Source organism: Dryobates pubescens, chromosome 1, assembly GCF_014839835.1.
Source record: "Dryobates pubescens isolate bDryPub1 chromosome 1, bDryPub1.pri, whole genome shotgun sequence".
NCBI classification, from domain to species: Eukaryota; Metazoa; Chordata; class Aves; order Piciformes; family Picidae; genus Dryobates; species Dryobates pubescens.
The window spans coordinates 48,954,018-48,977,122 of record NC_071612.1 but is presented as its reverse complement, the minus strand read 5'-3'; the positions used below and the strand labels follow the sequence as shown (position 1 = coordinate 48,977,122).

The window sequence follows — 23,105 nt, the reverse complement described above, 5'->3', positions numbered from 1 at the left end:
TGAAATGCTGGAACAAGTTGCCAGGAGCAGTGGCTAAATCTCCGTCCCTGGAAACATTCATGGTTAGATTGGCCAGGGCTCTGAGCCACCTGATCTAGTCCCTGCTCAGCTCAGGGGAATTGGACTAGATGAACTTCAGAGGTCCTTTCCAACACAAAGTATTCTATGAATTTATGATTCGTCTTAGCAAATAACTATGTAGCTATACTGGCTGGAACTATTTTTCATATTGGGTTTTGGGTGGGGGTTTTTTGTTTGTTGGTTTTTGTTGTTGCTGTTGCTGTTGTTTGGGGTTTTTTGTTTGTTTGGCTTGGTTTGGTTTGGTTTGGTTTTTGTTTTTCCTCTTTTTAAATTTAGCACCATAAGAAAAGAGCAGCACAGCACTGAGGGTTTGCTTCAATTAATATTTTGAGTACAAAGTTTATTATATGTATAAATTAAAAAAAAAATAATCATGAGCATTTCTGCCATCAGTTGGTTTTCCTAACCTTTACTGTTAAGTATTAGGGAATGTTTTAGACAACCAGATACACACTGCAAGGAGTGAGTGGACAAAGCAAGCTGCTTGTGACAAATTTACAATCTGAAAGCTGTTTGTGCAACCCATTTGGGAAGAGGAACAAATAGAAGGTGGTTGGCCTTCGCCCCCTCGTGTTTCTTTAAGAATTAATATAAAACAACTATAAAGAAAATTGTTCAAATTAATTTCTTTTGTAAAACACAACCAATGAAAATAAAACATGTTTACCTGAAGCATTTCATAAGCACAGAGACTCTTTGTAAGACATCAGCTCATGGAATTTGTTTCCAAAACAAGCAGTAAGATGAACCATGTTTGCTGTACAGAGAGCGGCTTACAGTTTCCACTTCTTAATCATATGTGCATAGTGGTATAAAAAATAGATATAATTTACTTGAAGAACTCAAGCAAGAGGCATTGTCTGGGTTCTGTGAAGTTGTTTGCATTAACAGGACTTGAAAGACGTGCAAATAACTGCTCAGCATCACACTAGGTGTGGTTGTGTTACATGCAGATATTAGAAAACAGTTTGCTGTTCATTGTTTGCGTGAACAGAAGTGCTATGCAAAGCTTGCCCCAGCAGAGAGCCTCATTGCTGAGGCAAAAAGTGACAAATGGACTTGAGATTTCCCAGAAGCCAAGTACAGAAATTCTCTGCTTGTCATACAGGAATGACAGTAAAGTTCAGTGCAGCTCATAGCTTGAACAACATGGCTAAATACCAGTTAGCAAACAAGTAAACAGTGAAGCACTGAGGGGCCAAGCTGAGATGCCTGATAACCCAAGAACACCAAGAGCACTGAGAGCACTGCACCAATACTAAAAGAATGAATGAAAGAAGCAGCAGCAGCAGCCATTCCCACCCCCTGTAGATCAGAAAGGGAATGTGAAGGCATATTTTTTTATTTCCAACACATCCCAGGTCTGAATTTTCTAGTATTTTATACTGCCTTTTATTAGATGCTCACTTCTTTCCTTGAAACTGATTTCCAGTAAGATCATACCACACATCTAACACAAAAGCAGCCTCTGTCCTTTTCATAAGGACTTAATGGAAAGATTGACTCTACGTGAGTTTTCATGCAGACACACAGGGTTAGCTCTCGGAAAGAAGAGTTCATTTTTGCTAAAGCCCACAAGAAAATGAAATCTGGAGCTGCATATTAAGGCAACAATACAGAGTGCTGATGGACAGCATCCTGCTGCTGGTGGCAACGTAGTTGCAGATATTTATTACCATCCAGAGCAGAAAGGGGTCTTTATCTACTTAAAGAGAATCTATTCAGTTGTGAATAGCACAGTGTTTTCAGTGAAGATAATATATCTTTCTAGAATAAAAGGAAAAAATATGAAAGAAATTTGCAAGGTGATGCAACACAAAAGACAAACCTGCACTTGGACTACTTATTAGGCTAATATGTGCTTCAAGTGTATACAAATATGTACATTTGAACCTGTCATCAAAATAATATCTTTTACATTGCAGATCATGTTATATAAAGGCAAAACATGTTATATAAAGGCAAAACATAGCAACCCTGGCAGGTGAATTGCCCAGTGTTACATGTCATCAAGTATCACCTCCCATTTAGTTTACTATAAAAGCCATTACCTACCGAAGATCACAGTAAGGCAGCTCAATATCCATTCCTTCCTTCATGAGATAAACACAGCCTCATGGACCAGCCTCGGACATTCATTCAATCAGATGTAAAAGGTATGTGACTACAGACATATAAGAGTGCTTTATCAAGACTTCTATTACATTTTGGTAGTCTCTTTCAATCAAAATGAGAAAATCTATCTCCTTTCTCTGGTAATTTTGTACAAAACCAGCAGAATTATTTTCAACATATGAAGAAGAAGACGTCCTACCACACATGCCACATTGTTAAATCCATTTATTGGTTAAAACATGGAATTAGGGTAACACATTTTCATATCCTAATTATTGTCATCTCACAAACTTCCTTTGTTTTACTGTTCTTATGGACTTTCTTAATGACAGAATAAAGTAGCAGATAACAATCTGCAAATGAAGCACTTCGGAAAGAGACTGGGCCAACTATGACTAGATACAGGAAACGTCTCACTAGATTTCCCTCATTTGAATGTTTTGGAGAGAACTTTCTTTTCAAATCCATGCTCAAATGATCATTCAGCAACAGAGTAAGAAAATGACTACATTTCCAGGTATTGATTATGTTCATTAATGCTAAAGCTCTTAAATTTAGATTTGAAAATGGTTTGGTTTGGGGTTTTTAACATCTCTTTGTAGAAAGGGGTAAATGAAAACAAAAAACTGCTTTTATTTCAAAGTTACAGGATCAAATAAGTAGAATTTTTTTTTCTTAAGTTAAGAAAATAAGAGAGTAGATTTCCTTTTGAACCTGCAAGCTGTCAAGTTTTATCCAGAATCTTTTAAAAGAGTGAAATTCCCTTTTATATCATCCCATATCATTCCCTTTTTTCCTTTTTTTTCCCCTCAGAGCAAGTATGAAGGACCAGCCCTTTAATGGGGTGGTACTGTAAAAATCAGATGCTTAGCTTTTTACAGTAGGTCTACAGCAATCAGAATTATGTGGTACCCTTTCTTAATTGCCATTTAAATGTTAATTTTGAAAACATGGTTTCATTTTGTTCCATATTAAGGAATATTGAAAAACATACGATTGTACCTAATAAAGAAACTGCTGCCACATTTGGAAGACAGAAGGATATACCACCAGGAATTTGCCACAACTACTTCCTTTCACGGAGTGCATCATATCGTTCAAACACAGAGCAAGACTCGCAAATCGCTGTGGCTGTTAGTAGTCGTGGGCTGTCTTGCCATTGTTATTTGGCAAATCTGCAGTCGGCTCACCTACTACTTCAGCTGGCCAACCACAACTACAGTGGTAGTTCAGTATGTGGAAAATGCCAGATTCCCTGCTGTGACTTTTTGCACCTTGAACAGGTAAAAGTTATGCTTGTTGCTTGCTTGAGAGGCAACACCTCTTTATCTGAAAGCAGTCAGGATCCACAATTTGATTGAATAAAGTGCAAAAAACAAGGATACATGTGGCTCTGAGGGGCATGTCTTCCACATCACCACATGAGATTTAATAAGAGGAAAATAGGAGAACCAAGGACATTTTTTTAAATCTTCCCCTCTCTTTCAGATGACCTACAGATTTTTAAGTTTCAGAACATAAGCTGGAATAGAAAAGCTACTGGTGTTATTCTATGTATGAACATTGCTTCTACAGTGCAGCTCAGTAATTAGTCACGTCCAAGTTAAAAATAAATAAAAGATTTGCAAATAGATTAAAATAAAAACCTCATAGAAACACAGAAATCTTGGTCAAAGTAGATCTGTTTTTTCCAGAGGTGCTCAGTGTTTAATAGTTCCAGCTGATGTCAGTGAGATTTGCAGGGGGGGAGCACTTGGTTTGTTTGGAAGCCATGTATCTAAACAGGAACTACAGACTTCTACATTTGCAGATAAAGATAACTGCCAGGATTCAGGTGTAACCACTTTCAAAATAATGTAATGAATCTACAGCTTGAATTTTAGAGCAAATGCGTAATTTAGGAAGTGTCTTGGAAATACACAAAGATTACAGATGTTGTTTCTTTGTGGCATTTTCTTATCTTTCACCTTTTGCTGGCAGAATCAACCAGAAGTCCAAGTCTCAGATACTTAGAACTGTTTTACCTCTCAGTATTTTTTTCATTGTCCTGCATAAAGCCATCCTGGGTTATACTGCAAAACACACACTGCAGAGAGAAATCTGCAGAATGGGCTGGCTATTATAAAAATGCATCTTTTCCTGTAACTATAGTGACAGCATATTGCGTGTAAATAGTCAGCTACTGAGCATGACAGATGTGTGCCTAAGCAACAGTTTGCTGCCACATCCATCTGTTATTCATGCTGTGCTTGTCCTTCCCTCCTGTTTTTAGTAACCATTTTCTTTTGTTGGCAGGACAAAGAGGCACAGATCTACCTTTCTATTAATGTTTTGACTCAAACTGAGTTGTGAAGAGTTGTTCCTACCAACATTCCTTAAGCTCAGACATTAAAACATTATAAAAATACATTTATATGTTTTTAAAACTAGGATTACATCAAGTGGCAATTCTAAAGAACATGGTGTTGTAACTTCATTTGTATTTATTCTCCTTTCATACTTATAATGGTTCTGTAAACCCTTACATCAATAAGGGGCTTCAAAGCTGCACATCAGGAAAGAACTTCTAATGCCTCATCATATTTCTGAGCTTTTTCAACTGAATTCTAGGAGCAGGGATCACCTTTGGTTTATACCATTCTGTCACTAGCTACAGAAAACAAAGGATGGTCCACTGTCTACACTGGAGTGCCAGGCCTCAGTAAAGCAGGTATATGAGATTACAGCAAATGCACTTAAAAAAAAAAAAAAATCCATGTTTTTTTAAAGGTAGAAGACAGCTTTTCCAAAAGGAACAGTTTCTCGTAGCTGATTTCCCACATGTAAATGCAGTTTTTAACTTGCCATTAGTTCTGCCAATGTAGTTGTTGGCTTATGCAGATGGCTAATCTATATGTACTTTAAAATTTGCTTCTTGTTTTTTTAATAAGCAGAAATGTAGTGCCCAGAATAGCCATAGGAAGGTGTCCATTTTCTGTCTTCAGATATGGAAAATACCTTCCTAGAAATGGAGACCATATTGTTCATTCATGTTGTAGAGATCAAAGTGCAACATAGTGGGCAAGAATGGCAGTGATACAACTCTGCAGAACACCAAGCAATTCTTTCTTCTTCACACTGACAGGTTTCAAACTCATGCAGTAAGCAACCTCAAAATAATTTTTTTAATTTGGAGTATTGTGTCTGGAACTCTCAAACCATTTGCTATGAAAGATAGATATTCTCAAGAACTGAATGATTTCCTTCTTGGGAACCAGAACTTCAGCATCAAAGAGTTTACAAGGAAAAATGGGTTTTATCTGAACAGCAGTACTTTGCTAGAGTGTGAATTTTTTGGAAAGCCATGTTACCCACAGGTAAGTATGTTTACTTTACTAAAACAGTAAAAGGGGTTATATTCTTACCACTCAACCTGAGTTATCTAGCTTTGCCAGCTGCTCCCCCTGTTTTCCCTTTACAGTCAGCCAATGCTGAAAAAATGTCTTGCCCTAAATCACCCTGAAGAGCCTACTTCTCCCACTGACTGTAAAGACAGCCTGCTGGACTCCCTGAGCTGTAAAATGGGATCTCAGACTAGATTGTTTTCTGCCTAGTGCCACTTCTGCATAGATAGCAGCTTTTGAAAGCTCTCATACCTCCAGGCTATATCTAACCACCGTTTCCATAAGTGGCCTACAATAGAGGTCAGTTAGAGTTTTTTGCATTACATGATTATGTAGTTTTGTTCTAGAGGTCAAGAACATGGTAACTATATGCAGAGCACACAGGAATTTAAAGGATTGAGGTGAAAACAGCCCATCTTTGGGAATTTTGGACAACAGCCAAAGAATGTGATTGTCCTATTTTTATGCTGATTCCTCCACAGAGCAATTCCCAGCATAGACAGAAAATCTGAACAGAAATTCAAGCCTATATTCTTTCAGATCAATCTAATCTCTAGATATGCTCTAACTTATAAAATTAGACATTGAAAAGTTCTCTTAACCAAAAGACACTGGTGCTAATAACTCAGACTTAATGAGATGCAGTCATATTAATTGATGAAGTGGTTTTGGAAAACAAATGCTAATATTGCACTTTCATATGTAACACAACATTTAATTTTGAAACACTAAACATCTACTAGAAAAATTAAACAAGTTGGTTTTGAATAAATATTTTCTATATCATGTAACAGGTATAGAAAAAACAAAAAGGACTCATTAAGTGATTCTGAGCAGCTCATAGGTATCAACAGTGTGAAACTCTCCCTTTAAACTTTCTTTGCTATAGAAAGGGGGAAAAAAACCAAGCACAACCCCAGTCGTCCATCTATGTATTGTAATTCACTAAGGAAAGTTCAGGAGACCTTTCTTTCATTTTTCTCTTCCCTATTTTCCTTTACTGAAGGATTTTGAACATGTCTTCACTGAATATGGGAACTGCTTTACTTTTAATCACAATGATCTTTCACCAAGAAGAGTGAGTTTGTCTGGAAGAGGCTTACATTTGCTTTTTGATGTCCAACAGGTAGAGGTATCCTGATGATTATAAACATTATGTTATCACTTATAGATGAGTAGAGCTGCTTTGGTTTGGGTTTTGTTTGTTTAATTTTATACAAAATTCTTTATCAAGACTACTTCTGATTGAGAGAGTATTTTAAAGAAAGATCTAATGAAGATTTAAAAAGTCAAAACTGTTATTGACTATCCCCAGCTAAATGGTTCTGAAAGTTTCAAGTGAGCCTATATATGTATGTATACACAGTTCATCTATGCTTGAAATATGAACAATAATTTAGTTTTATACAAGCACTTCAGGAGAGCATAATTTCATTTTAATAAAAGATCCAGTAGAGGAGATCATATACTGTCAATTTCTAAGTAGTACTGAACTTTAGTGACAGCATCAGCAGCTGTAAGTCTTCAATGACAGCTGAGATTGGCTCTTCACTCTGTAAATAGTCTCTGAGGTAATTAGAATTGTCTTTGACCAACAAAACCCCGAAAACTCAGGGAATACCCTCTTGTGAGGTCAAAGAAGAAAACAAAAATCTGTAGTGACAAATGACTTGGGCATTCACTTTTATTCTCATAGAATTATGAGAGAGAGATGTTCTGGAAAGAATAATGGAAATAAGACAAATAATGGGTAATAGCAAGTCAAAGGAACAAATATCCAAGTTATGACTAAATGTTCATCTATGCTTTTGAAATGTGGAGATGACAGAAGGAATAAAACCCCTGAAAGTTTATAGCAACTGCAAGGAAACCCACAGAGGTAACCAACAAAGAAAATTCATGTCAATTTGCTTCTATTGTTTTCTGTAAATTGCCAAAAATGTGATGAGAGATAAAAGACCAAATGAAAACACATAGTGCCATATTAAAGCTTCAGATGGGAAGCAAAGCCAAAACTATCTTAAATAATTGTTTTTGTATCAGGAAGAATTCACTGATGAACCTGCTCTTGGTTATACTGATGCTGGTATAACTTTTGTTATCCATTCACCCGAAGAGCTTCCACGCTTTGATGGCTTAGGTTTATTAACACCGGTTGGCACGCATGCACAGGTTGCAATCCGCCAGCTGAAGGTAAGGGCTCTGTCCATCAAGTGGAAATATTGGTCTTTACTGTCTCTAATTCTCTTCTGAAGCGTGACAATGAATTAGACATTTCGGAAGTTAAAATATTTATCATGCCAATGTGACTCCTAAAAATAACATCTCCTTCAGACACAAAGCTATTGGTGCTCGGGGGAAGATGTCACTGGACTTCATAATCTGTATCTATTAAGGTCAGCCTTTCTTTCTTAAAGTCATAAAGTCTTGCTGACATATAATGATACAAGGACACTACAGCATTTCCCCTTCAACACATTCTGTTACCATGAAGGCTGTCACCAATTGCATCACAATGTTATTGCTTACATTTTCAACAAGCATTTTAAAATGTGAGAAAATAATATCTAAACTTTAAACAGAGACAAAACAAAAAAAAAAAATCTTCTTTTTTTTTTACCCTACAGTCAATTATCCAAGAATATCCATGGGGTGAGTGCAAGCCTGATATAAAGCTTCAGTACCACAAGAGCTATAGCACCAATGGATGTTTGCGGGAATGCAAAGCCCGGTACATACAGGAGCAGTGTGGCTGTTTGCCATTCACACTTCCAGGTATTTCTTGGAATATCATCATACCATACAGTGATCACTTTGTTAGGGGACTGCACCTGTTATTTAACAGCAAAAGAGACAGATATCTACAGCTAGGAATAATTAAAATTATACAAATCTGTTTACTTCTTTAATTCTTTATAATTCAGTTATTTGCTTGTCTCTAGACCTAGCATTTGGGTCACTAGCTATTCTTAAGAAAAGACCAGAAAACTTGAAAGAACGGATTATGACTCGGGGCTGTGAGACAAGTCCATTGTATTCAGCCTGACTTCCGAAAGATCTAAACCTAAATCTGTAACACATCATAAGATTTTCAAAGGTAGTGCAGACAGCCTACTTTGCAGTTGTTTAGCAGTCCCAGCAGTAGTGATTGCTAGAAGACAGAAGCCAAAGACTTCCACATGAACCATGGAAAGAGTCTGGCACCAGAAGAGGGCTCTGCAAAGCCCAGAAGGTTGCATGTAGCCATCTAATCAGCACAAAATGCAAAGTACATCAGAATAGGGCTCTGCAAAAGCCAAAAGGCTAACATCAGCCTGAAGATCAAAGTAGTTGTGTATGCTGTAATACTGCCCTCAGGAATCCAGGCATCTTACTCACTCTGGAACTTAAAGTAGTCACACTGAGCCCTAACCAGTCTCCTCCTCTTCAGCATTACATGCAATAGTAATATTGTCATCTCACTCTGAAGCAAGAGCTGGAACCCACATCACTGCTCTCACAACTCTTTTCTCACAATTAGTGAGCCAAAAATCCACTGTCACACCTGCACTTTCAGGATCAATGTATTTTTAAATATCCCCAAGAGAGGTAGAAATCTTTCATTTGTGAAGACCCATTAATGATTAACTTTTAGCCAGGATGATAATCTCTTGGAAAAGAGGTTGGCAGTCTCCTGGAAACTCTCATGGAAAGGGGGTTTGAAAAAAGAAATAAATTCTAGGTCTCCCTCCAGGGTGAGAGCTTTATACATTGACAGATAAAGGAGGGCAATGCTTTCTTCCCTGTGTGCTAAACTCATAAGCAGTATTTCCATGCAAGGGGAAAAAAAAGAAAAGGGGTGAAACTGACTGAAATCTGAAAATTAGGTTCTTAGCTCAGGGTGTTATCTTACTCCTTAGGTCTTCAAAAAACTCTTTGATGAAGTTCAAAATTTTGCTGAAACATGGAGTGTGATCATGTATTCCATCTACTCTACTTTGCATTTTCATCTTCACTAGGAAAAACAGAAATTCCTGGCTTTAGCAAGCTAAACCAAAGAGTGAGCTACAAGCTGAAAGGCAGCTCTAGCTGGCACACAGTAAAGATGTTTGCTTGTATTCTGTTGTAAGTCTCCTGACTTGGTCTGTTGTCTTTTTGCTACATACTCCTTCTCATGTTGGTAACTGCACTGTGCCCAACTGAATTAAATTCTCAGTTGTGTAATGATAAATGTGAAGTGATAAGCAGGCTTTGATGATGACACATTTAGTGCTAAGGCTTAGATTGTTAAATGAAGATCCTAACACTTGGGGATTTTTTTATTTTTAAGGCAATGGAACAGAATGTGATTTGCTGAAGTTTTACAATTGTGTTTATCCGGCATTCTGTAAGTAGTAAGTTCATATTCACATTTTCTAAGCCAACTGAAAAAAAAAAAGACAATTTCCATCAATTAAAACAAAATACTGCATGCAACAGTGAACTAGAGTTCACAGAATGAGGAGTAATGGCTTCAAGCTGGAAGAAGGTAGAGTTAGATTAGACATTAGAAAGAGCCACTGGAACAAGTTGCCCAGAGAAGCTGTGAAGGCTCCAACCCTGGAAACATTCAAGGTCAAGTTGGTTGAGGCCTTGAGCAAACTGTCTAGTAGGATGTGTCCCTGCCTATGGCAGGGGGATTGGAGTTTCATACCTTTAAGGTCCTTCAAACACAGATCATTCTATGATTCTATAAATATTCTGAAAAAAGAGACCAGTCAAACAAACAAAACATACACACAAAAACAACTAGAAAAATCCCACAACAAACCCATAAGAATTAATTTTAGTAATCAGAAATGGTTTGCCATGGAGAATGTTCAGTTAATCTGTTTTCACTTATCAAGCCTTTGCCTTGCAGTTTGGAATCTTCATGGTATGATCCCCCTATCTGTAACACTGTATTATTTTTGTTCATGACAGAAAAGTGAACAGCACAGTAATAACAGGTTTGTTAACTGATAGAAAATATTTCAAAGCCAGTGGACTTCAAGGTCAGAGGTTTTTTTGGTCTCCTTTTACAACGCAGGAGACGTCAGACATCTGCTAACAAAATCTCACATAACAGCTCACTGATCAAGTATCTGCAGGACCGATTGTTGGTGAATTTTAGGAATTCTATGGGCTGGCTACACAGAATGAAATGTACAAGCTCAGCTCTCACCCTGGAGAGTACCTCAAATCACCAACTAACAGTCCGTAATACCTCCTCCCCTGTGGTTTGTAAAAGTGAGGAGCCCACATGCAGAAGGAATAAGACACAATGGCCACAGCCACACCAACAGAAAGAGAGCAGGACAAGCAGGAGATTATGGAACTTACCTCAGAGTACCAGATGCCTTTGGGTGATGATTTATGAAATATTTATGCATTAGTATTTTTCTTCTACGGGAATTTTCTCTAGCTTTCCCATATTTCTGTAATGGTTTCTTTCTGTTATAGTCGCATCAGAAGAATGGCTCCTCGCTTTCATGAGCAGCTAGATCTGCAGAATTTTGTGGTTCTTTGGTATTGGAAGAAATGAAGCTGCTCCTTGAGCCCTCTTAGCTGGCTTGACACAATTATCAAATAGCAGTCAGGGGTTAAGGTAAAATGAACTCAGCTGGTAGGAAACTACAACGAGCATTGCTCTGGAAGCTGTTTCTGTGCACTGAAACGAGCTGGGCAGGCATCAAGACCATGGATGATATAGCTAAGTATGTAATCAGAACATACTACATAGATACATAATAGCATAGAAAGTCTGGGTTTTTTTAACTGTGAATGAGAAATAATAGCCAGATAAAGCCCTAACAAAGGCAGAAAGGTGTGGAATTTCTTTGGGGGAAAAAGAAAAAGTAATCTAACCCCTTTCAACCCACCACAACCCTAATGCCAGTTACAAGTACTTATTTGTTCCTTCAGATCTGGCAAGTATCCACTTTTCTCACATTTATCAAAGCAAGTTAAAAGTAATTTTTTGAGTTTAAAATAAACATTTTAAATGGTGTGGTTTTAAAAAAGTCTTTCTCTTGAAATTTCAGATGATATAGAGGTAAAAGGATTATGTACAGTAGGAACCCACAATTCCACTTGCCCTACCCCATGTGAAGAAACAGATTATCCTACCACTGTGACCTATTCAAGTTTTGGAGGAGAAAAAGCTATAAAATACTTTTCGACAAAACTGAAGAAAAGCCCAGAATATATCAGGTAATAATACTTAACACCTTGTCTAATAAAGAAATTCTCAATTACTTTTAAGTGTGCTAACAGACTACATGATGCAAATATGACCTCTCAAAAATATATTCTTAATTGTGGCATTAATAATGTCTTCCGTGAGATAAAATAACCTCTTACACAAAATTGGTTAGGACTTGTATGCGTTCATAAATATATCTATGACTTACAGATAACATAAAATAGATATTGCAATTTAAAAGTAATGTTCTCAATTGCCTTCTGTGTCACTGACATCTTAGAACAAAGCTTTTTGACACTTTTCACTTATCAAACCTGTCCACAATCCATCCAACAGGGAAGTTAAATTTTCACCTTTCTACAACTGAAGTCAATGAAGAACCTAAATAGGTGCTATATAAAACCATTCTCCTTTCTCTCTACCCATTCCCAAAGAAAGCCTCATAAGCACCAAGGAGCTAGGTTTTATCATAGCAATAATGTCACAAGTTTAATAATCTTTTCTACTCTTAGTAAAATTCACTAATACCATTTGCATTACACATGTTATTCAGAATATATTTGCTACAATGTTAATTCTGAGGTAGAAGAGTGAAGTAGCATGGCTTTACTTACCTGACCAAAAGCAAGGAGGTTTATACCCAAAAGAAGATGCCAAATTTCCTTGCAAGAACAAGCATTATATATCCAAATACAGAATGGAAAATGCAATATAGTTGTCAAAGAGACTGCTCACAGGTACATGTCAGCAGTACAAATAAGTATTAGGACAAGTGCTACAAGTGCTATATGAACTCATAGTATCCATTATATATATATATAAAAACATTTATAAAGAACTGTAGAAAATTTGGGTAATGAAATATCAAAGAGTGTTTCATTGTTTCAATTACTTCAGTTTTCTCACTTTTGAAGGCATTGATCTGCAAATGCTGTATGAATTATAGATTAGTTTGGGTTGAGAAGAGGCCTTTAAAGATCATATAGTCCACCTGCCCCTACCATGATCAGGGGCATTCTCAGCTAGACTAGGTTACCCAAAGCCCCATCCAGCCTGATACTGAATGCTTCTAGAGATCTACCACCTCTCTGGACAACCTGTTCTAGTGTTTCACCATCATCCCAGAAGAAAAAAAAATTCTTCCTTGCATCTAGTCTGAATCTACCCTCTTTTAGTTTAAAACCATTACACTTTGACCTATTGCTATAGGCCCTATAAAAAAGTCTGTCTCCCTTGAAGATTATGAAAATTAAAACTGTTGTTCTATGTGAAAGCTGTTAATCCTCTGAGGATGTTTTATCTTTGTTGACTATTTATTGTCTGTAAACATCACAGGCAACCCAGCAATTATTCCATTAAGCAAGTGAAAATACAGAACATTCTCATGTTACCAAGCCTAAACCATTAGGAATCCTGCTCTGTATTAACAAGTAGCATTCTGATCTATACAACATAGAGATTTATTGATTTCTGAAGATGTAAGAAATGAAAAGTTAAATATTTATTGGATAGTTGTAATGGGTTGGGGCAGATCCCCTCCCCACCACAGGCAGAAATAACGACTCAGGCAAACGGATTGCAAAAGTGATTAAAGTTTAAATAGAAAGCAGTGAATGTTACAGAAAACTCAAAGCGCAGTGACAAAGAAAGATCCCATCCCCACCTGAGGGTGCATCCAAAACCCCCAGGGCTCCTTCTTCCCCCTCCCTCTGCTGGGCTAGTCTCAGCTGGCCAGGCCTGAGACTGCCCATGCCCCTGTGGCCTTGGGCCCAATCAGGCCCATGGCCGGGAGATCTCTCCCCCAGTTACCAAGTCTCGGAGAGGGAAGGAAAGAGGAAGTGCCAGACCCCACCGCAAAATTTATAGTGGTGCAAGGGATTATGGTAGAAATACCTAATTTCCTGAGTCCACCCACTGGGATGGACTTCTGGACACAGGAAACACCCCTGGGGCAGAGGGCACCCAGCCCAAACTACGACAATAGTTCTGCTAGGAACTCCATGAAAATGGTAGGAAATCTTACTAATAAAAGCTATGAGAATATTTTCTTTTACTACCTGCCACCTGAGTTTTAGAATTATCACTTCCAGTGATTATTTTGTATAACAAGTACTTTATTTACATTAATATTTTCAATGAGCTCATTATCACTGTTATCCCCAAAATAGAAGCTGTTCACACTTCTGAAAAATAATCCCTACTTTTATTCTTAGAGGTCACAATATTATGTGTGCAATTAGTTCTTATGTCTGCTTTATTCCACAACTGTTAGGTTTATACTCTTGGAGTTAGGTACAATCTTTCTGTAGACATGACAGCACAAAGATGAGTTCTTTACTGACACTGAATCATTCCACAGGTCTTGTTCCAACTAAGACTTACCTACTCATCTGTTTTGGCGGCAGGCAAGAATATAATTATGTAAGCAAAGCTATTAGCAGAGGATAGAACTAAGTATCTGAGGATAGGACAAGGGCTTTTTAGTACAGACACACTTGCTGCTAATAGCAGTTCTGTGCAATCAAGAGTGGTAGACTACACTCCCAAGCACTGTATCTGCTATAGACCAGGATGCTTGACACTTCCACTTGAGCTTATCTCTGTGATACTTAAAAAGTACAAGTCTACTTCACACTACAGATCTAGAGTTACTTTTTCAACACAGCCTGAACTTCTTCTCTGATAAGCTCCTGTTGTGACTGTTGTTATTAGGACACTTGTGTTTTTTTTATCTTCAGTGATCTAGCATATTTTGGTCACACTTATTTAACTGTTCTTTAAGAGATATGATCATTCTCCCTGAACTCAGTACAAGATGATAAATGTTGGTAAAAATGATATGCACTCCTGATTGCAATACTTATGTTTGTCATTAGGCAGAACCTTGTGCATATAGATATTAAATACAATGATCTGAGCTATAAAATAACACAGCAGCAGAAGGCCTTGACTATATCTGAGTTGCTTGGTAAGTGAATGTTTTAAACTTATTACTGATTAATAATCAATCTAAAAATAAAAATAATAAAATCCTCACAAGCAAATCTGTTTTTTAATTCTCTCCTCTCCTGCATCTAAAGAAAAAAACCAGTAGAATCATAGGATTTTAGGGGTTGTAAGGGACCTCTAGAGACCTTTGAGTCCAACCCCACCTGCCAAAGCAGGATCACCTAGAGCAGGTCACACAGGAACACATCCAGGAGTACTGTAAAGGTAAAAATTATGTCTGTCTCATGGTCATTTTTGATACTGTCTCTTGTCATTCCATTAAACAACCTGCAATACGAACAGCAGCTGAGACTGATAATTAACTTTGGCACTAGTTTATAGCTATATCAAATGCAAGACTAAGAATGGTGATGTTTAGAGAAATTTGAGGGGAGAGGCAGAACGTGAGAGGAGAAGCAAGAGAACAGTTAAAGGCATAGAAGTAGGAAATAGAACTGTAAGTATCTGTTACACAGTAGGATGTATTGTGTTGTACTAGCTTTGTTTAGAATTTTAAGAAACAGATTAGTCTTTTCCAACAAACATTCTTATGAATATTAATTCTGTCTTCCTAAAGTGATGAGTTATGTATATTGAGTTTATTTAATGCTTGAACCTGGCAAAGTTTTGTTACCCTGCTAGGCTATACCAAGTCCTTAGGATGACACATGTTTATTTCCTTGTATTACAGCTGATGTAGGTGGCCAGCTTGGATTGTTTTGTGGTGCCAGTATGATTACAATCATAGAACTGCTTGAGTATATTTTTACCAACTTCTGTTGGATGTGCATCTTTCTCCTATTGAAAGCTCCTGAAATGCCTCAATGGAACAATCCATCCCAGAACCAGCCAACATACAAGGAAAACAAAATGGGAATACAAGAGTGTTAGAATTGGTTTTGTGCTTCTACAAACCACTTTCTGCAACTTCCCTTCCTTTCTAAGATACAAAGGAGACAGTAATATTTTGCATCGCTCCCTTTCCTGCATTCCTTACTCTTTCTGCTTCTTTTCTTGCCTAGAACTGTACAAGTGGGCTAAATAAATTTTAAAAGCAAACTTTGGAAAGCACAGTCTTTATAAACACACTATCCAGCTGAATCTTAATGTATGCATTGTTGGAAAATCCACAGCTTCCCTGGAGACATTATTCCAATGGCAGATTGTCCTTGTGAAAAATTTTCCTCTTGTGTCCAATTGGAATCTCCTCAGTAGTAATTTTCAGCTATTACATCTCATCTTTACCATGTGATTCCTTATCAAAATGGAGTCTCCCTCTTTGTTACATCCACCCTTTTAATAGTGGAACACGGTGATAAGGTTTCCCTGACACCTTCTTTTCTCAGGGCTGAACACTCAATTCTCTCAGCCTTCCTTCATGTGGCAGGCTTCCCAGCCCTTTGATCATCTTTGTGGCCAGCCAGGTAGATCTTAGCCTGTGCTTGCATTCCTGAATTATATTTTCACAGTTGTGCGTTTTACCCTTGTCCTTGCTGAACTTCATCAAGTTCTTGTTAGTCCATTTTCCAGCCTATCAAGGTCTTTCTGCAGGGTGACTCACCCTTCCAAAGCATCCAGTTCCCCACCCAGTCATGACAATAGAGACTAAAGGCTTCATCTAAGTCTTACTAAAACTCAGTGAGCATAACAGTTCTGTGGAGCTGGTGCTGAATCAGGCTTCCTGAACATCTATTCCTTTACAAGTGCTCAGAAAACTTCTGTGATTTCCAGCGTCTGTGTTGACCTATGAGGCAGCAGGTGTGTAAACATGTAGTATAAATAGACTCTCCCTCTCTCTCTCTCTCTCTTTCTCACACACACACAATAACAGAAAAATAAATCTGCACTGGAGGGGGAGGATATCATGTTCTTTTAAAATACAACATCTTAGTAAACAGCATAATAAATTTAAAATGTGAGAATTAATTAGATAATTTAACTTTATACAATGAAATTTTACATTGAATTTTTAAGACATTTCTTTCTCTAGAATAGGTCTCTGGGCACAGTAATGAACAAATCCATGCTTGCCCAAGTCTCCTGCCAGTCTATCAATCAGAATTTTTGATGCATTTCTAAGACCCAAACACAGCCTAGATGGAAATCCTCTAGGACAGGAGACAGTCCTGCAAAAGATGCACCCAAGACTAATTTTAAGATTACATGACAAAGGAGTATCATGTTTGGAAACATTGGCTTCTATTCAATTAACTAACTATCTACATCAGTGATAACTGTTTATTTGAAAACTTACAGGCAGTTGTTAGACTTCAGACAAGCACCATATAAACTTTTCCAGCCAAAACATTTTTACATTAGAAAGCTCACAAAGGCTATAACATACCACCTTCTGAAACAGTGCTCCCCAGTAAGTGCCTGGGCTCTGCAAGCCTCAGCCTGTCCAGGACATCTGCTTTCTTAAGTAATGCCAATGCTACACTTGAAACTCCAGATGAGCAATGAGCCACAGCCATGCTCTATAATTTACACTATTCTTCCATACCATCTGCTCAAACTCAGCAACTAGTAATAAATCTGTTTATATAAAGAAACTAGTTAAGTGTACTTACTAAGCAGCCTTAAGGTTAGAAATAAAACAATGAAAACACTACTATTTGGCCATCACTGGCAACAGCTTCCTGTCCACATAAGCCCTAGGATGTATAGTTCAGGAAATAAAGGAAATATTCTTGCATCCTAGAAAGAGATGACTGTCAGCATAAAGATTTTTGCTCTCTTCTTTTTTATTGGTCAGTCTGCTGGGACTTTCCCCTCTCACTATTACCAAGCGCATGCACACTTGAAACAACAGCCATACAAAAAGGTCTACCTAACCCCTCTGTCCAAAGTCTGTATTAGCCAATACAGAAGAATGGAAATAAGAGAGCAAACATACTGCAATATTTCTCTAAAGGTGTCTCTCAGGCTCAGACAGTTTGTAGCTGTAGAATTCCCGAGTCAGAAGAATATGTCCTTTTGAAAGTAGTAATTGGGTATTACCTGGTTTCTGAATAAAAACCAAGGACAGGAAAGATTAAACATAATGATCTAGTACACTTTCAGAGATCAAAGTGTCATATAGTCATCAGTCACAATGTTGGGGTTTTTTGTTTACTTCTACTAGTAAGAGCTAAATATAAGAAAATTGCTGTTGTGAGAACTGAAGAAAACATTTTTGCTGTGCTGAAAGTTCAAGTGAAATGAAGCACAGAACACACTAAAGGATCAGGAAAAAAGTGTCAGCTCTTAGAAAGGGAAGACATTTAGTTTAACAAGACTAAAATGACTTCCACTTACTCTACTGACTTTGGTCAAGGACAGCTGAAATCACTTCTCGGTTATGGATTCATCTAATAAATGTGGCAGAAGAAGCTCTGAAGAAAGCACAAAGACTGGCGTTCTGTCCAAGGTTAAGTGACAGACTTAAATGGGTTTTTGCAACAATGGCTTGTGATGAGATTATATAAAACAATTGATTTGCCAGCACATCTAAATATAGCAAGTGTGCTGTGCAGCAGAGCAGAATTAAGGGTGCTTTTGTATTTTCATGTATGACTACCGTCCTACTAAGACAATAGAATGCTAAAAACAGTTTTACTGGACAGGTCAAGATGACATAGCTATAAGGACAGCAGTATTTTAACAGATTGACCAGATCTTCTCCCAATTTAGCATTCGTTACTTCACTGCTTAGTCATGCACTCCTCCATTTCATAAATGCATGTCCATGCCCCAAGCATAGACAGAAGCCAGCCTTCCCCATGCTAGAAGTTTGATTCTAAAAATGTTAATCCTAACAATGAAATTAGTGATATGACTGGGAAAGCCCCTTGGGGCTCCTTTCAAATTGTTGCCTGCTGTGCATAAAGAGGTGCAGCACAGAATTTTGTAGCTAGAAACATATTGTCCTGAAGGTGACACCCTATAATTGGCCCAAAGTAGTAAGTGCTGCACAACAAATGAATGGGACTATTTTTTAATGCATTCTGCAGAAGTAATTAAACTTTATTTTACACTGTAGAGAATATTGTGCTGTAGCATGCCACATTTTCTGAAAAATGAAACTGGGTTATGTGGATAGTGACCTATGTTTGGTTGCTCTGGATTTTATGTCCAAAGCGTATTGTCACCTATTAAAGTTTTACACCGTTGGGCAGTAGATCAGAGTATCTAAGCAGCTCCTGGTACATGGAAGACAGGTTTATAACCTATTAGAAAGAAAATCTGGCATGATAGTTTGGATTGGGGGAAGGATGGAGATTGTTAAGCATTTGCATCACATCTTTTGGCAAGTTTCTTGAGCTCATTTTCTTTCTTCTTCTAAAATATTTCACAAATCCACTAGTGCAATGTACATGGAAGACATAGCTAAAGGAGTGCCAGAAAGAAAGAATTTGTAAAGGAGAAATTGCAGTTTTCTCCAATGAGCTGAAGAAACACTTCCTCATTTGGCAAAGCAAAATGAATACACAATGGCCACAGAATAACCTGGAGAAAGATTTGGATCAGACTTTTACACAGCAGCTTAATTCATTGCAGGATCTCACCAGTAGATGCCCCACTTACCTTAGTCTTCTGTTCGCAAGCAAGAGCTTGAGTGGAGTTTATTTGCCAGCACCTTTTATGAAATTACTCAGTATAATTTATGCCAGATTATTTCACTTTGATTAATGATCCATGAACTGAATAAATATTTCACAGGAGCTGCTGGCAAACCTGATGTTACCCTCTACTAGGTGGCAGTGTCTTTGCTGCATGATATTTAGATTAATTTCTGAGGTAAACAAGCAAGCAAAAATACACAGCCACTCCCTTTTTGCACCAAAATAACTTGATCAAAGTATTCCCTAAGGAGGTTACAAAGCCAACTGATCTACTGTTACTTAAGAAAATATTGGTCAAGATAAAAGAATCTTCTTAATCCTCATCAATTCCTTAGGATAGAACTATGCAGGAAGAAAAGACTTCTCCTATACAATCGCTCACGTTTGAAGGTAGTTCACTGTGTCTACCCTCTAGCTCTAATACATGTGCTTGCACTGTGTTTGAATCTTTCTGGCAAAACTTCAGGAAAGCAGTATTCCTTACCCAGCTAGTACCTCACAGCAGTATGATACACCCCCTTGTTTTCTTATGGCTCTTTTCCAGTTTAGCATTGCTTTAGGGGTGTTCCATATTTTGGAAACTCAAGGATCATCTTGCAATTCTAAAAGATCCCAGACCAAGATAAATCATAATGGTTCATTCATATTCCCTGTCAAAGTACACAGTACTTTAGAATTTATGTCCCTGATGCTGCAAGCATCAGTATATCTAGTTACTGTAAAACAGTTGATAGGCTTACTGAACTCAGGATACAGGAAATAGCTCCAAGCTCATATTGTAGTAATTACTTACAGAAATGCTGAAACATGACTGGGTTATAAATCACAAGCTCTGCTATGATAGGGATACTGATGTAGATCCAGGGATAGCATCATATCTTGTTGATACTGCTCATGACTGTCCTGGCTCTGTTAACCCTCTTGAAGTCCCTTTATCTGTTAGAAGTTCACCTCTGCTGATTCCTTGCTAGAAGCAAAATCACCATACGAAAGAAAGTTTCTTCAGAGAAAACTCCAACATGGCCCTTCCCACTATACACACAAATAGTGTGAACAGGGATTCCTTATGCATCTCCCAGCTCAGGGAAAATGCACTCAAGGTGCTGGGTTTCTAAAAACCAAGTTCTTTCGGGGTCAGGAGTGCTTTTACAAAACCGTAGCAGAGAGACACACAGAGAGAGATTTCACACATGTAGTTGTTTATGCCAGACAATTACTAACCCACATCTACCTCTAGAACAGTGTGTCATTTTGCAACATGAAGCCTGGTTAAGTGCATATCTAGTTTTGTCTTGCTGATTGTGTGATTTGCTTTCAAAGAAATTACCTTGAGGTTTAGAAAATTTAGCAATGTTTTGAGTTCACTACAGGATCCTTGATAAAAAGGTTTGTAGTTCATGTAATAATTGTTATTATTTCTGCTTCCTTTGTGACACTTTCAAAGCCACTCTCAACCTACACAGCTGTTTTGATTTAAAGTGCTGAACACCTAGATTAACACAGGTTGTGTCCCTTGTGGGTGTCAGTCTAAGCACAGCATTAAATTCCTGTATCTACTGCCACCTATTTAAGCTTTGCCAAATAGGTAATCCAGACAGGAGTGATGATTGTTTTTGACCACTGCTGATGTATCTATTGCATACTTAAAGGCTTCCTTTTAAACTGTGAATCAACTGAAGATAAGAAATAGAACCAGTTAGAAGGAAGACTTTCATATACAAGCTGTGAAAAATGTGGGCTTCTTAAAGCTGCAAACGTGCCATAGAACACGCAAAAAGTGTTCATTAAAAACCAACATTTGCTTCTGATGTTGTTCAGCTCAACCCATATGCCTCCCACAACAATGACTCAATTCTTTGTGCATTTTCTGTGACTGATACTCCCAATAAGTATAGATAAGAATTCTAATTTCTTTTCCTGAGGTAACAACACGTCTTTGTGTGCAGTAGCTGCCAAAGAAAACATATTTAGAAAGCCTGCTATGACTCCTAGCTAACAGGACTAACCATGGTGTCCTGGAGTATTTTCCTGCTGGTTGCCTGGCCTGCTACATTTGTAAGCCTGAATAAAATCTTTAACATTTCTACCCACCATATGAAGGACTGGGACTAGGAACTGCTGGAGTGGGTCCAGAGGAGGGCCATGAAGATGGTCAGAGGGCTGGAGCACTTCCCATGTGGGGACAGGCTACAACAGTTGGGGCTGTTCAGCCTGGAGAAAAAATTGGTTCCAGGGAAACCTTATTGCAGCCTTCCAGTACATGAAGAAGGCCTACAAGAAAGTCAGGAATGGACATTTTTTACAAGGGCTTGTAGTGACAGCATGAGAGGGAATGGATTAAAGCTTGAGGAGGGTAGACAGACTGGATATTGGGAAGAAATTATTTACAGTAAGGATGGTGAGAAACTGGAACAGGTTGCCCAGGGAGGTCACGGATGCCCCTTCCCTGGATGCATTCAAGGCAAGGCTGGATGAGGCCTTGAGTAATCTGGTCTAGTGAAAGTTGTCTCTGCCCATGGCAGGGGTGTTGGAACTAGATGATCTTTAAGTTTCCTTCCAACCCAAACCATTCTATGAACCTACGAATAATTTGTTATAGGCTTGATCCAGAGTCCAGCCATTTTACAACCTAAAAATGCCAAACAACTTCAGATCATGACCATGTAAACTTACAGTTCACTAACAGATTGTGCATGCTTTAGTCTGAAAGCATTACATCACATCTTGATATTTTCCTGCAGCCTGAGTAAATGGAATTTTGGGTGGGTTTTTTTTAGTTCAAACTTCTGAGCAATGTATAAATAAAAGTGGCAAACAATGACTGATGTGAAACAAACCAGGTATGAGAAAAACAATAACTATTTAACTGGAGGATCATCACAAAATGTCTGCTGTAAGACTAATTATAAGAAGTTGTTCACTGTTGAAACAAGAAAACCTACAAACAGTAACGAGTAGGAAAATAAGGCAGGAGGAGGGGGGAGGGTGAGCAGAAAAAAAAGGGCAAAACTGTTACAAAGAGACTTATATAATTCTAAAAACCTCCTGAAAGAAACAAAGTCATATCATGCCATACAGCACCATATTTTAGAGACTTCATTTGTTCTGACGAGTAAGTTGCTAGTTGGTCTATACTTTCCAGTATCCCAATTCAGATGAGGGCTCCACTGTGCAGAGTACTTCACAAAATGTGAACTCTGTTCCAAAGATCTATCACCCTTAGAAAACTGTAAGGCATCTGTCCTGTCCTTTAATTTAATGCACCAGATTCAAAGTGCCAAAGTGTTTTGGGATGACACCTTAAAGTCAACTAGGGAAGTGGGTTAGGTAGATAACGGCTATTACGTGCTCCCTCATTCCTACTACTCACAAAAAAAGCTTAACATAAGCCTTTATGGCTTAACATAAAACAAATGGCCTAAATAATGAGAAGACAACAGCAACAGCACTGCCATAAGCAATGGTCATGACTCCTCCCGAGTCTCCTTCGGGATGGCAGGAATGTTATGCAACTGTTATGTGAAAAAGGAGCAGGGGCAGCAACAGTTTTGAATCATATTGAACAGTCCAGCATTCTACCACTCAGCTGTTTTGACATCTTCAAGTTTCAGCCAGCAAATACTTGCTCATATAAGCTCCTCTGGGTACACCAACAAATATTGGATTATGAGGTTTATATGTAAATTTGGAGACAATCTATACATTCTTTATTGCTGAGACATGACTAAATTC

At 37.9% G+C, this 23,105-nt stretch overlaps 1 protein-coding gene across 1 annotated transcript; it reads left to right on the top strand.

The window, feature by feature from the left end:
• Positions 1–2,197: 2,197 nt before the first annotated feature.
• On the top strand, positions 2,198–15,660 carry ASIC5 (acid sensing ion channel subunit family member 5). The gene is made up of 10 exons (XM_009898869.2): positions 2,198–2,237; positions 3,173–3,479; positions 5,321–5,552; positions 6,586–6,705; positions 7,623–7,772; positions 8,207–8,354; positions 9,889–9,945; positions 11,621–11,789; positions 14,658–14,749; positions 15,461–15,660. Exons 1-10 carry the CDS (start codon positions 2,198–2,200, stop codon positions 15,658–15,660), a joined length of 1,515 nt encoding a protein of 504 aa, XP_009897171.2.
• Positions 15,661–23,105: the final 7,445 nt, after the last annotated feature.